Raw genomic sequence first — 15478 nt, 5'->3', positions numbered from 1 at the left:
GTACCTGTCGCCGGTTGATGTAGGATGACTTGGGTAGTCGCCAATGGAATTCACTGAGGTCAGCACCCTGCGACAACCAACGTCACCTGCCGACAACCTGCTGCAGTACCTATGACAGAAGAAGACAGGCAACGTCAAACCCTCAGTTGCCGAAAGGTTTTGAACATTTCAAAATCCAGCAGCGACAAGAAAGAAGTTGAGGAGAAAACTCGCGACAATACAGACGTCACCCCGCGACCATGCGGCTGTTGCTGAAAAAATTGCCTAAGTCGGACAGGCCCTTTAGTTACAATAACCCCTGCCCGCATCCCCTTCTTCCTCTACTATCCTCCCTTTCTCCTCTGAAAGTTGGCTGTGTTGAAGTATAACATTCATGAGGTCCCTTTTTTCTTTTTTCCAAGGGTACGGAATTAAAAAAAGACAGGTCACAGGCTGGGGCTGAGAAGGAAGTGTTTTAAAAGAGACTGCAGGGGACATTTTGTCACTCTGAGAGAGCCCGTACCTGGAATGAGCTAAGCTATGGAAGTGGATATAATTGAAACATTCAAAAGACATTGAGACAGATACATGCGCAAGAAGAAACTGTAGATGCTGGTTTCAACCGAAGATAGACACAAAAAGCTGGAGTGACTCAGCAAGACAGGCAGCATCTCTGGAGAAAAGGAATGGGTGACATTTCTCTTCTCTCCAGAGATGCTGCCTGTTTCGCTGAGACACCAGCTTTTTATGTCTATCTTAGACAGATAAATGCATAGGATAGACACAACATTCGGGAGTAACTCAACGGGTCAGGCAGCAACCCAGGAGAACATGGATAGATGATATGCTTCGGGTCAGGACTTTTAAATTCAGACTGATCACAGGAGTGGGTTAAAGAAAGCTAGAAGACTGGAGGGGCTGGGCAAATTGTTGTGATTCGTAGGTGAAACACAATCAAGGAAGGGTAGGGGGAGGCACCGCCATTCAATATGATCATGCTGATCATAGATCCCGTACCTGGTTGGATGAAGGGCCACATCTAACTCCCTCTTAAATATAGCCAATGAACTGGCCTCAACTACTCTTAACCCTCGAGCTGTCTCCTCCTCCTCCCTTTTTCCTTCCTTCTCCCCCCACCCCCCATCAGTCTGAAGAAGGGTTTTGGCCCGAAACGTTGCCTATTTCCTTCGCTCCATAGATGCTGCTGCACCCGCTGAGTTTCTCCAGCATTGTTGTGTACCTTCGATCTTCCAGCATCTGCAGTTCCTTCTTGAACATGGATAGATGATATGCTTCGGGTCGGGACTTTTAAATTCAGACTGATTACAGGAGTGGGATTAAAGAAAGCTAGAAGACTGGAGGGGCAGGGCAAATCATTGTGATTCGTAGAAAAACACAGTGGAAGGAGGGGGAGGTTGATAGAGGTGTGAATTGTGTACCTAGCGGGATTAGAGAATATAGTCGGGGGAGGAATTGTATACCTAGCGGGGAGGGGAGGGGAGATAAGTGGAAGGTCAATCAATGCTCAGGGGAGGGGAGGAAGTAAGGAGAGGGGGTGGAGGGTAAGAATATATGCATAGGAAGGGTTGAGATATGGGGCCAATACAAGTTAACGGGGTTCCCCTCTTTGACTATAGACGAGGCTCTCACCAGGGTCTCCTCCATACCCCTTAGCTCCGATCTCACTCCCCATACCCCCACTCGTAACAAGGACAAAGGCCCCCTGGTCCTCACCTTGCTCTCTACCAGCTATCACATACAACAGATAATCCTCCAACATTTTCACCACCTTCAACGGGATCCCACCACTGGCCACATCTTCCCATCTCCTCCCCTTTTGGCTTTCCGCAGAGACCGCTCCCTCCGTAACTCCCTGGTCAATTCGTCCCTTCCCACCCAAACCACCCCCTCCCCTAGTACTTTCCCTTGCAACCACAGGAAATGCCACACTTGTCGCTTTACCTCCCCCCTTGACTCCATCCAAGGACCCAAGCAGTCGTTCCAGGTGTGGCAGAGATTCACCTGCACCTCCTCCAACCTCATCTATTGCATCCGCTGCTCTAGGTGTCAACTGCTCTACATCGGTGAGACCAAGCGCAGGCTTGGCGATCGCTTCGCCCAACACCTCCGCATTAACCAACATGATCTCCCTGTGGCTCAGCACTTCAACTCCCCCTCCCATTCCGAATCTGACCTTTCTGACCTGGGCCTCCTTCATGGCCAGAGTGAGTCCCACTGCAAATTGGAGGAGCAACACCTCATATTTCGCATGGGTAGTTTACACCCCAGCGGCATGAACATTGACCTCCAATTTCAGGTAGTCCCTGATTTCTCCCTCCTTCCCCTCCCCTTCCCAGCTCTCCCACAGCCTTCTGTCCCTGCCTCTTCCTTTCTTCTTCCCATAGATGCTGCCTCACCCGCAGAGTTTCTCAAGCATTGTTGTCTACCATGGACAAGTTTAGTCAGTCTGTTTCCATACTGTACATCCCCATGACTAAAATGAGATTCAGAAATATGACGTATGATGCCGCAAAAGTGATTGTTTTACAGTAATGAATGTAAAGCAGCGAGCTGTGAAACAAATTGACCATAAGAACAAGTTCCAAGAGACAAAACAAACCAACACCTAAATATCTTTATATACACAAATTTGGTATACCAACAGGTGGATTATTTGCCAAATACCTCACCTGTTTGTAGGATTATCATGTAGGCGATCATTTGATGAAATCTGATGTTTCTATCCAGTTGTCTTCGGACATTGTTTCTACAACACTGGGATAAGAAGCCACGTAACAATACACAGAGATTAGTCAATTGCAATATGTTACTAAAAAATAATGAGAACATTCAAAATTGGTTTAACTAGGGGTAGAGCAATCTTGTGGACTTTTCTGGGGTACAAGTGCCTTTCAGAAACTTTTTCTACCTGACATCAGCCTGGGATGTTCATTTTTTCCCCAATTTTAAAAATCCCCAATACCAGTGCAAAATGCAGACTGTGAATGCAGTGAAATTTCTGACTTTATTGGCCTGAAAAAATGACAGATCTCGTTTATTCAGAGAAGATCCAAGTTTTTATTCTGATTCCTTGGAAATGGTGCTATTTAAAGGGCAAACATTCAGACTGCATTGTTTGTCCTCTTGACACCAATTAATTTTGTCATCTCAAATATGGAGTACTGTATTTCCCGGCGATGAAGACACACCCCCATTTTGAGTCGCTAGATTTTGAAAAATAAAAAAGAGACATTTGCCGTGGTGGCGGTCATTTCCATTCGCCGTGGTGAAACGCTTTCTATAGGCCAGGGGTGTCAAACACGCGGGCCGCATCCGATCCGCGAAGGAATCCAATCCGACCCGCGGGATGATTTCCCCTATGCCAGAGCGGGCATAAAGTCACATTTTGTCCGTGACATAAAATGAGCTTGACACTCCTGCTACAGGCCTATGAACCTATGAACCTTCGGCCTCCAACATGCAGGTAATTTCTCGGGCCTTATTTTAGGATATAAAATAATGTCTTCATTGCCGGTAAATACGGTACATATTGCCAGACTGTTTCGCCTGTTACAGTCACACCGTTTCTAAGCATTGGGTTATTCCAAGCTGCGACAGCAGTCTTTCACCGCATCTCAGAGTTTGATGCTCACTGCTGTGTTAAACTCTCGAAGGTAGACCAAAATGCTGGAGTAACTCAGCGGGACAGGCAGCATCTCTGGAGAGAAGGAATGAGTGGTGTCACCCAGTCCTACTCTCCAGAGATGCTGCCTGTTCCGCTTAGTTACTCCAGCATTTTGCGTCTATTTTCGATTTAAACCTGCATTTGCAGTTCTTTCCTGCGCATCATGTAAATTCTCAATGCATGGACAGGGAAGTCCGGAGATGGTGGGCAACGGTTCTTGCTTGCATTGCACGCTTCACTAAAGTGTAAACATATAGAACCTTCTTCACTCATATCCTGAGAGTGATTGTCTTGGTTGGACGCATCACTAGAGGGCCCCTTTGACTCCATTGAACGAAAAAGATATCTCGAATTGAAGTCATGAACTGTTATGTTTTTCCAGAGTTCATCACACCTCACTATATGGAAAATACTCTATTCTTTTAGAACTAAGGTGGCCTCCCGTTTTCTCATTTGAAGCTTATCGCTAACACTTATACCCATCCACTTAATCTAATATCTCTTTGTAGTCTTGGTACAACAAAATTGTGTCATTAGTGAAGCTGGCTGCATAGATCTGTTCACTCATCTGAATTATTTATAAGAAAATAGCGGAGTCAGGGGATATGGGGAGAAGGCAGGAACGGGGTACTGTTTGGGGATGATCAGCCATGATCACATTGAATGGCGGTGCTGGCTCGAAGGGCCGAATGTCCTAAGCCTGCGCCTATTGTCTATTGTCTAAAATAAGTTGAAATTCAGTACAAATCCCTGAAGAAAACTCCTGAACGCTAACTGACAATTTGGAAGTATTATCGCTACCTTCTGTGATCCACCTTCTAATCGATTGTCTGCCCATATCAATAAGTACTTCAAATAGGGCGGCAGTGTTGCTTGCCTTACAGCGCCAGAGACGCAGGTTCGATCCTGACTACAGGTGCTTGTCTGTACACAGTTTGCACGTTCTCCCCATGACCTGCGTGGGTCTTCTCTGGGATACCGGCGTCCACCCACACTCCAAAGACGCACAGGTTTGTAGGTTAATTGGCTTGGTATAATTGTAAATTGTCCCTAGTGTGTGTAGGATAGTGTTAGTATGCGGTGATTGCTGGTTGGTGCGGACTAGATGAGGCGAAGGGCCTGTTTCCGTGTTACATCTCTAAACTAAACTAGTGAAAGGCCTGAATAGAGTGGATGTGGAGAGGTTGTTTTCACTAGTGGGAGTCTAGGAACAGATACTTTTAAGGCAGAGATAGATAGATTCCCGATTAGTACAGGTGTCAGGGGTTATGGGGAGAAGGCTGGAGAGTGGGAGTGAGAGGGGAAGATAGATCAGCCATGATCGAATGGCGGAGTAGACTTGATGGGCTGAATGGTCTAATTCTGATCCTATCACATATGAACTTACATTAATAAATTAGTCAAAAATTGTGTTAACTTTGTAAAAATTAAATTACTCTCAGATCAGATAAAATTTGTCTAAGAGCACAGCCACTCTCACTCTAATAAAAAAAATAGTAGCTTCTTCACATCAAGAAATAGACGAGTGGATCTACAATTTCTTTATCTACCTTATACTTTTCTTAAAAAGGAAATAACTTACCACCTATCAACTATGAATATTACATGGTATAACATGATGGCATCAAGCACGTACCTTGCAGGAATTTTTCATAAGGCAACCGTGGGTCAGATGGACAAGATAAACAATTATTACCAACTAGGAGATATCTTTTCTTTTGTTATCCACTTGCTCCGATGCTCAAATGACAGTCAGTTTTGCGGAGTGCTCTCCAAATACGCTAGATTTCACTTGTCTAGCCACTTGACTTTAACCACTTCACTTTGATCGGACTCCAGTTCATTAAACCGTGTCTCAAGTTTTCAGTTAATTTCCAACTTTGTTTGATAGCTGCAAGGAAAATGTTAATGCCACCAGCAAATGTTGTGCAGTCACTCAGTCAGCGTCTCCCAAGCGCTTCACTGCCTCGGGCGAAGGAATTATCTCTCAACCTACAGGTGTTGAGAGACAATTTCTCACATAGGAATGCACAAACCGATCGCTGCTGATAATCTGACACATTAATTTAATCAGAACATTTACTTTATCTGGCAAATGCTAGGTAAAGTTTAGAGATACAGCGTTGATACACCAAATCCGCACAGACTAGCACTAACACTACCCTACACACACTTGGGACAATTTTACATTTTGCACCAAGCCAATAGGTCTTTGGTGGGAGGAATCCGAAGATCTCGATCACGGAGAGAACGTACAGACTCCGTACAGACAGCACCAGCAAGCTCTGCTGTAATGCAGCAAGCAACTCTACCGCTGCGCCACCGTGCCGCCCTAAAGTGACATATAAAAAAGCCATCACAAGTCGTGCTAACCCCCAGGATAGGTGAATGAAATAGCACGTACACTGCACGATCCTCTCAGGAATGAAATGAGATTTCGACTGATGGGCAGCAGAATCAGGAGGCAGTTAAAGTTGAGACATGTTGCAGATGCTCTTGACCAAGCGAGCGCTGACTAATAAAATCAAATCAAATTGAAACTTTTAGTTAACCAAGAAAGAGAATGTAGTTTTAAGATAAAAGATATGAAATTCCAGCAACATCTCACTTACTCCAAGTAGTGCGCGGGTATAAATATAAGCTTCCCCATGTTCATACTGATAGAAAGTGTTGCCAAAAAGAAAAGTATTGATTCCCAACCATAACAGCTGCAACAAAAAAGTTTCACACACTTAAAAATAATGACATACAATTGTGATTATCAGTGGCTTCTTCTTATTTGTTTTAATTGGTTTGCTGTGAAAGATGCAAAATAATTGAAATTAATTTTTTTTTAAATAATCACAGTAATAACTATTTCAAATCAGTTATGCAAAAATGTATCAAATGCACACATGAACAAGTGAACCAACATCGTCAAATTATACAAAGTATTGTTATACAAAAGAAAAGCCCACAATATATTTGACGTCCAGTAAGTCAGAAATACACAGTTCGTATTTTTCGGTAATTTGTCAGGATTTTGGATTGTTTCTTGATAATCTATTTCAAATTGGTTTGCCAAATTGACCCGAGCGGTTACTTTGTCAAGATAACTAAATGATAATAAAAGAGTGTGCGGGATTTAGACCTCGTTATCGAAAACAGCATATTTGAAACACACAATGTTATTGCATCAACTTTATACCAAAGTATCATTTAACAATTTAAATACGACTTACTAATATGATGAGTTTTGGTGCTTCATTCACAAGCCAGTTTGCCATCGAAGCTGTCGAGCTGATGTATTCATCAGCTCTTTGCTCCCTTACAATTGGTGCCTTGTTTTCTATCCACCTTAAATGAATGGCTAAGGCTTAAGGTGCAGCAGTATTCAGAGTGGACTCTGGGAAATGTAGTTACAATTTACCTGTCTAAAATCCATGTAACTATTCACCTGTTTCAGTGAAACTACCTGCCACCGCACAGGGAAGGCAAATTTAAAAAGGATTTGTTCGACTGTGGCTGCCAGATGGAGAGCGCTTTCAGCAATTATTCTCACCAGAGATTCACTTTTGTGTGGAATGAAATTGAAGATTCTGTTTCGTTCTGCATTACATGCGGCAACTTCAACAAAACAAATGTTATTCAGAAATTCCTCAAGAGTATTTAGGGTGGTCAGTGGGAAAAGTGTCGGATGGCATTATGGTAAATGTTTTAATAAAACCATGCCGTGGGAGCAACGTGCCATTATATCTCAGATACAGTTGCCAGAGATTTGGAAATTATAAGAAAGATGAGTAGGGCATAGTCTGTTTAACCCTAGAGCCCACATACTGGGGAAGCATAATGGGGAAAATGGCCAACATAGGATGTTAGGAAGGTGATAAATAGATGTGTCAATGTATTTATCCTTCACAGCACAGCTTAATTAAAATAGCTGAAACTAATACACTCTGCTGAAAAGCAGGCACCCTTATCTCTTGAGGGGGAATAGTTGTTCGAAGTTCTGTTTTGCATTTATCCGCAGCAACCTTGAGGTTATAGCTGCTCCACTGTACCCAGCAATGAATGGCCTTTTTTAAAAATAAACTAACCCCATCAATTCTCCATACATTTTTTGGTAAATAACGAGAAACATAAGGTTAGAGATATCTTTGTGGAAAGACAAAGATGAGTTAGAGCAGTAGATTCCGCATTGTTGTTGGGTGAGCGTAAGTTGTAGAATCAAAAGATTCTAAAGAGCAAAAGTGGAGGAAAAGAAATAAAAACGGAAATATGTGGTGACTTTACCTGACAAGATCGGTGAAGGTGCAAGATATTAGGTGCTAACGCGGTGGTGTAAGATGTTATGTACTGTTACAAAGGTAACGTGAGATGGCAGGTACTACCATGGCGAGGTAGGTAAGATGTGTAGGAAAGAACTGTAGATGTTGGTTTAAATCAAAGATAGACAAAAAAAGCTGGAGTAACTCAGTGGGACAGGCAGCATCTCTGGAGAGAAGGAATGGGTGACTTTTTGGGAGAAGGGTCTCAACCCAAAACGTCACCCATTCCACCTCTCCAGAGATGCTGCCTGTCCCGCTGAGTTACTCCAGCATTTTGTAGGTAAGATATCAGGTTCTGATGCGATGAGATAAGACACAGGGACAGCTTGCGTTGGTGGGAAACTTAAAGGTGGTTTAATAGCAGTTTTTTTAAAACATTCCCAAAGTCCAACTTCAATAGCCATTAATTTGTCAAGTAGGATTTGAAGGTGCAGCCTAACGCACACACGACATACATAATACAGCAAAGATGAATCTTCCAGATGTCGTTTCTTGATTAATTAGTCGTTTATTGAAATAATAGAAAACAAAGAAATAACTCATAACTTTCCGTTCTTAATTGCTTCCGTCACATCATATAAATCACATAAAAGCTTCTTCTTATAGAAACATAGAAAATAGGTGCAGGAGTAGGCCATTCGGCCCTTCGAGCCTGCACCGCCATTCAATATGATCATGGCTGATCATCCAACTCAGTATCCTGTACCTGCCTTCTCTCCATACCCCCTGATCCCTTTAGCCACAAGGGCCACATCTAATTCCCACTTAAATATAGCCAATGAACTGGCCTCAACTACTTTCTGTGGCAGAGAATTCCACAGATTCACCACTCTCTGTGTGAATTTTTTTTCTCATCTCAATCCTAAAAGACTTCCCCCTTATCCTTAAACTGTGGTCCCTTGTTCTGGACTTCCCCAACATCGGGAACAATCTTCCTGCATCTAGCCTGTCCAACCCCTTAAGAATTTTGTAAGTTTCTATAAGATCTCCCCTCAATCTTCTAAATTCTAGCGAGTACAAGCAGAGACTATCCAGTCTTTCTGGATAATCCAGTCTGGATAGACAGTCCAGTTGTAAAGGTATGTTGTCTCGTAACATGAGTGTGTCATGATCATGGTAGAAAATTATCTCCCCTCAAACTCCGACACCAACTAAAACTTCTAACCTGCGAGTCTGCGCGAGACTCCTCTAACAATGGAACACATCCCTACTACGTGTCAAATCCCACCTACAAAAGTACAGGCAGATAGCTAAAACTAAAAATATCAGACATGATAATAATACTGACTTAAGCTTAATGGCTCCCATATGCCGGCCCCTAATTGTTCTGAGTATATAACAAAACTATTACCAATAGGCATTAAGAAAGGAACTATAAAAGCTTATTGTATATCAAAGAACAAAGTAAAATACATTATACATTAGCATTCAGACTTCTTAGCGATTTTTCCATCTTCATTTTTGCCTTCTAGAAGCAGATATAGCTTGGTTATCGGTCTTACCAAGACATTGTTCTTAGTCTGAAGTCGTACTGTATGCACCAAACCTTTAACGTCTGGCATGACCTCCAGTATCCTTCGCATCAACCAGAACCTCGTGGTGCAGTGGAATTAACCACCAAAACGATATCACCGGGAATAAAATTTCTTCTTACTTTCAACTATCGTTGTCGTTCTTGTAAATGCATAGATTTGCAACACTGTATTCCACTGGCAGCTCCTTACCTGTGCTGGTAAGATGGAGAAAATACAGGTTTCTAGCCCGGCCCCAGTATGTGCACTTATTGAGGTGAGGTAACAGTTTCCTAGTAGCTGGCGTTTCCTTCTGTTCTATTTGCTCTGGCTTCTTCTCCGCATTCTTCTGTTCTGCACAAAGTAATTCAGGATGATCTTGTCTGCACTTCTTACAAGTTATATGATTCTTGCAGTCTTTAACCATGTGTCCCTTCTTCAAACAACCAAAGCAGATTCCCTTCGCCTTTAAGAAGTCCATTATTTCTTTATACTCCTTCTTCTTGAATTTTCGACGCAACCTTATGGTGTGACCAACCTCAACACATGACAAACAGAAGCCTCGTGGTTTAATGGTCCATGCGTCTCTTTTCTTCTCACCTGTTGTTTCTATAGGTGTTACAACGGTAGCAAAACTGCTTTCCTTAGGTCCTGATCTTCCCTTTGTCTTAGTAAAGGTCGAATCTTTGACAGTTGCAATCGGTTTAGGATCTTGAATCCTCCCATAGCGTAAATTTGACATTAACCGTACTTCCCTTTCCATGGAACACACCAGATCAGGTAGCATGGCCTCTCGAAGCTCCTCTTCCTCTATCAGACCTCCATTGAGGATAAATGGAGATCCTGTGGATAGGGTGAACTGTTTTAAATATCTGGGAGTCCACATCTCCGAGGATATGACATGGGCATCACACGCCTCAGCACTCGTGAGTAAGGCAAGGCAGCGCCTTTACCACCTCAGGCAATTGAGGAAATTCAGAGTGTCTCCGAGGATCCTCCAGTGCTTCTACGCAGCGGTGATGGAAAGCATCTTGTCCGGGAACATTACCATCTGGTTTGGGAATTGCTCTGCCAATGACAAGAAGGCTCTGCAGAGAGTAGTGCGTTTGGCCGAACGCACTATGGGAACTTCACTTGCCCCCCTGCAGGAACTATACATCAGGAGGTGCAACTCCAGAGCCAACAATATCATGAGAGACCCCTTCCATCCCTGCAACGTACTGTTCCAGCTGCTACGGTCAGGCAAACGCCTCCGTTGCCATGCGGTGAGAACAGAGAGGTTGAGAAGGAGTTTCTTCCCAGAGGCCATTCAGACTGTAAACGCCTATCTCACCAGGGACTAACTCTACTGAACGTTTTTCCTTCCATTATTTATTATGTAAAGGTATATGTGTGTTATGATTGTGTTTATAGTTTGTTTGGTTGTTTGTCTTTTTGCACAAAAGTCCGCGAGCATTGCCACTTTCATTTCACTGCACATCTCGTATGTGTATGTGACAAATAAACTTGACTTGACTTTATCCCTCCACTTTTCTCAAAGTCTATAGGGCAGGTTTAGAGTGATAGTTATATTACTAACAACATTCATCTCTTCCATGTGGTTGAGATGTTTCATCGAGCTGCAACAACTTCTAAGAAATATTGCAAACTCCCGCAATGCTCTCACGTATTCCAGCTTGATAGCTGGCCAAGCATAGGCCTTCTTCATGTATGCATTGGCAATCTGGTGTTTCTTACCAAAATGTTCTCTGAGCAATTTTCTTGCCGTTTGATAGCCCTCACCGGCAGGCAAATTCAGACAACCTCCGACAAGCTGCTTTGGATATCCACTTGTGTAATGCTCCAGAAACCGTAAGCAATCTTTTTCATTAGTAGTTTTCATTTCCACTCCCTCCACGAACTGGTCAATGAAAGTTTCATATTGCAAAGGATCACCGCCGAACCTAGGAATTTCTGTTGGAGGTAAAGTGGAAGAGATATTATGTTGAGCTAGAGACTCGCTAATTCTCATTCACAGAATTCTTGTTTAAATCCCTCATTGGTCTCAGAGGAGCGGTAGACAGGCCCCTGAGAAGAGTAGTGGTCTGGGTAAGCTTTGTCACGAGCCCCATGGCTAGTTATTTTTCCCAGGCTGGGAGTCAATGGATCATAAACAGGCACCTAAATTGGTGAGACCAAGCGGAGGTTGGGCGATCGTTTCGCCGAACACCTCCGCTCGGTCCGCAAGAACCTACCTGACCTCCCGGTGGCTCAGCACTTCAACTCCCCCTCCCATTCCGAATCCGACCTCTCTGTCCTGGGTCTCCTCCATGGCCAGAGCGAGCAACACTGGAAATTGGAGGAACAGCACCTTATATTCCACTTGGGGAGTCTGCATCCTGCGGGCTTGAACATTGAATTCTCCCAATTTTGTTAGCCCTTGCTGTCTCCTCCCCTTCCTTAGCCCTCGGGTTGTCTCCTCCCATCCCCCAGCCCTCGGGCTCCTCCTCCTCCTTTTTCCTTCCTTCTCCCCGCCACTCCCTATCAGTCTGAAGAAGGGTTTTGGCCCGAAACTTTGCCTATTTCCTTCGCTCCATAGATGCTGCTGCACCTGCTGATTTTCTCCAGCTTTTTTGTGTACCACCCACCAATCCTGGCTTAATCAAGAACGTGTATTAGGCCTTTGAGAAGAGTGCTGAGTTGCTGGCTCAGCAGACATCCCATAATGGCTTTGCTTCGGTCTGGCACCCGGTTGCTTAGACAAAGTTTTATCGCCCATCCATCATGTCAGTGCTAGTGGTGAGTCGCTAGACCAGATATTCTCTGGCTGTAGATTTGATTTGCCTGCTGTTTCCAGCTTAGCCGCTCCTTTTCCTTTTAAGGAACCTTTCTTCTGAGATACTCTCGAGCCACATTTTGATCATTGGCTTTCCAATATCTCCTTCCTTGCTCCGGCAACTGCCAGCTTTGTGGATAATTCCAGCTGTTCCTTCTCCTTCCTCAACTGCCTTTTTCGTTCCCCAGCCTCTCTCTTCAGCTGTTTTTCTAGTTCCTCATTCTCATAGATTTTCTCCAAGGTGGCAGCTTTGAGCGAGAGAGCAGCTAATTCAGCTTTGGCTTCCATTTGAGCAGAGACCCTTGTAGTTGATCTGGCTACAGAACCAGATTTTCATGTTGAGACGTTTGAGATACTATCCTGCGGTCCAATTTCTTCTCCCACTTCAATACCTTGTTGCATAGCTTCTCCCACTGTAGAACATGCTCTTCCTGGTCCAATTTCCAATAACCAGTTCTGTTGGTGTCCTATGAAACCGTTTAAAATCCCCACTTCCTGGTGAAACCACTTATCTTCCGATTGGCATTCTTCCTCATCCAGTAGTAAACTCTGTATTAAGTCATGGTTTTGTACATTCTCAAGGCAGAGGTTGATCAATTGAGTCAGATTAGATTTTACTTCCAATTCGTTCTCATCAGAACATATGAGCTCCTTCTGGTATTCATTTAACTTGTTAATCTGCCTCCATGACATATTTCTTTCCTCCTTGCCCTTTTCCAGGAATGAAACTTGTGCCTTTTCACTGAGTTTGATGGTTTGCTCGCTACATCTTCTCTGGCTCGGCTCTTCGTGGCTCTCCTGTGGTTCTTCTCCATATCTTCTCTACTCTGGCTCCACACCTCCCTCTTGTGGCGCTTCTTCGTATTTGATGCTTCTTCGATGCTGGCTCCATCGTGAGTAAATCCTTGGCTGGCTGCAAGATTGTTGTACAAATGTAGAGCAGGAGTTCAGAATGGTCTGTTCTGCTTCTTCAAAACAATCATTAGCTGAGCACGTCTTATCTTGTCAAAGTTGAAAACATTGTTATATCCAAGGTCATGGCTCTGCACCGCCGGCTTTATCTTCAAATTAATGTAACAAGCTTCCTGGTTAATTTCAAGGTTTTGCACGCTGTCCCTTTAAGGACGTGTTGACGTAATAACGTATCGACGTAATGACGTATTTACGTAAGACTGAAATTCAAACAACCTGTAGCTATTCTTCAAACCAATCCTCAGGAATTAAAAACATTGGCTGATTTGAGATTTTCAAGGTCACTTCAATACAACATTGCAGCTTATCTCAAAGCTGTTTTCAAGTCTGCAATAGCTCGTTACTCACGATCTGGTGTTCTTTCGAAGTCTTCAATCTTCATAATAATTTGGGTGAAACCATGTCGATTAGCCTGCTGGCTGATAGATTCCTTGATCCAGGATTTAAGGTCTAATCTCCGGCACAGATTCAGCCTTTTCGTCGGTTACACTGTTGAATCAGTCTTTGGCATACTACCTCCTGGTAGTTTGCTACTTTTACGCAATGGCAGTTTTTAAAAACGTTCGCAAAATCCAATTTCGATAGCCATTAATTTGTCGAGAATGATTTGAAGGTATCGTCTAACGCATTCACGACATACATAAGACAGCAAAGATGAATCTTCCAGATGTCGTTTCTTGATTAATTAGTCATTTATTGAAATAATACAAAACAAAGAAGTAACTCATAACTTTCCGTTCTTAATCGCTGTTCCATTCATGTCATATAAATCACATGACAGCTTCTTCTTATAAAGTTATGTCGTCTCGTAACATGCGTGTCGTGATCATGGTAGAAAACTATCTCCCCTCAAACTCCAACACAAACCTAAAACTTTTAATCTGCGAGTCTGCGCGAGACTCCTCTAACAAAAGAACACATCCCTACTACGTATCAAATCCCACCTACAAAAGTACAGGCAGATAGCTAAAACTAAAAATATCAGACATGATAATAATACTGACTTAAGCTTAATGGCTCCTACAGGTGGTTTAAAAATAGTATAAACTATTTCACCCCCATGTTCATGCAGGAGGGCTGGTCCCCCAATGCAATATTCCACCTCTCCACCAATTCCAATATTGGTGGCCAATGGGGGGGCTTTCTGGAGCGCTAGTATGTGTGTTGTGGGCCAAAGGGACGTTTCCAGAGGACTAGTATGGACATTGTGGGCCGATTCTTGGGGTGGCAGCTCAGTCACTCAGGCCTGATTGGCAGATAGCTCAGTCACTCAGGCCTGATTGGCAGACAGCTCAGTCACTCAGGGCTGGTGGGCTGGCAGCTCAGTCACTCAGGGCTAGTGGGCTGGCAGATCAGTCACTCAGGGCTAGTGGGCTGGCAGATCAGTCACTCAGGGCTAGTGGGCTGGCAGTTCACTCAAGGCTATTCCTTGAAATTCCATTCAGAATTCAGGCCACCAAATTCAGTTTCACAGCATTTCAGGCAGAGCACAGGCCACCAAATTCCGTTCCACAGCATTTCAGGCAGAGTGCAGGCCACTAAATTCAGTTGTGCAGCATTTCAGGCACAGTGCAGGCCACCAAATTCAGTTTCACAGCATTTCAGGCAGAGTGCAGGCCACCAAATTAAATTTCATGGCATTTCAAGCAGAGTGCAGGCCACCAAATTGCCAAACAACTCATTACATTGTCATTAAGGGCTAACAAATCATTAATTGCAAGTACATTGCAGACTCATACTTTAAAACTCTCCCTCGCGATCTTCCTGAATGACTGACTCAGGTTCAGGCATCCAGGGATTTTATAGTCCTGACCCCCCTCCCTGAAGGGGCCTCACCTTCACCGTGGTGATTGATAGGGGAGAGGACCAATCAGCTTATCTCAAGATTTTTTAAACACTCCTAACTTTTTTATTTTTCATCGATCAGAAAAATCCCCGGGGCTGCCTCAGCGGAGGAGAACTGTGAGTAAGATGGCCAAAAATTCATAATAATATAGGGTAGCATTTCTTCTAAAATCAATATATAGCGCAGACAGGCAGTGGTCATGATGAGACTTTTAGTTATATAGATTATCAGTAGAGTACTCAACGGACTGAGGATGTCTACTGATAATAATAGTGCTGACATCAAATGGGGCCCTGAGGGATGCAAACTATAGTCGAAAAATAACCTGAAAAATTACAGCCTCAAAAAGGCTGGCAGCATCAT

At 43.6% G+C, this 15478-nt stretch overlaps 1 protein-coding gene across 1 annotated transcript in view; it reads right to left on the bottom strand.

Moving 5' to 3' along the window:
- Positions 1-6930, bottom strand: part of LOC129699892 (NADPH oxidase 3-like) — a 43850-nt gene extending 36920 nt beyond the window's left edge. The window contains exons 1-4 of the mRNA XM_055640031.1: positions 6886-6930; positions 6277-6372; positions 6069-6179; positions 2670-2754 (exon numbers count right to left, since the gene is read on the bottom strand). Of these exons, the coding sequence (XP_055496006.1) occupies positions 2670-2754; positions 6069-6179; positions 6277-6372; positions 6886-6930 (337 nt within the window). The remainder of the gene's footprint in view (positions 1-2669; positions 2755-6068; positions 6180-6276; positions 6373-6885) is intronic.
- Positions 6931-15478: the final 8548 nt, after the last annotated feature.

The sequence above is a fragment of the Leucoraja erinacea genome, chromosome 8 (assembly GCF_028641065.1).
Source record: "Leucoraja erinacea ecotype New England chromosome 8, Leri_hhj_1, whole genome shotgun sequence".
Lineage (NCBI taxonomy): Eukaryota > Metazoa > Chordata > Chondrichthyes > Rajiformes > Rajidae > Leucoraja > Leucoraja erinaceus.
Note: the sequence above shows the minus strand (reverse complement) of the source record. Positions and strands in the feature narration are given on the sequence as shown.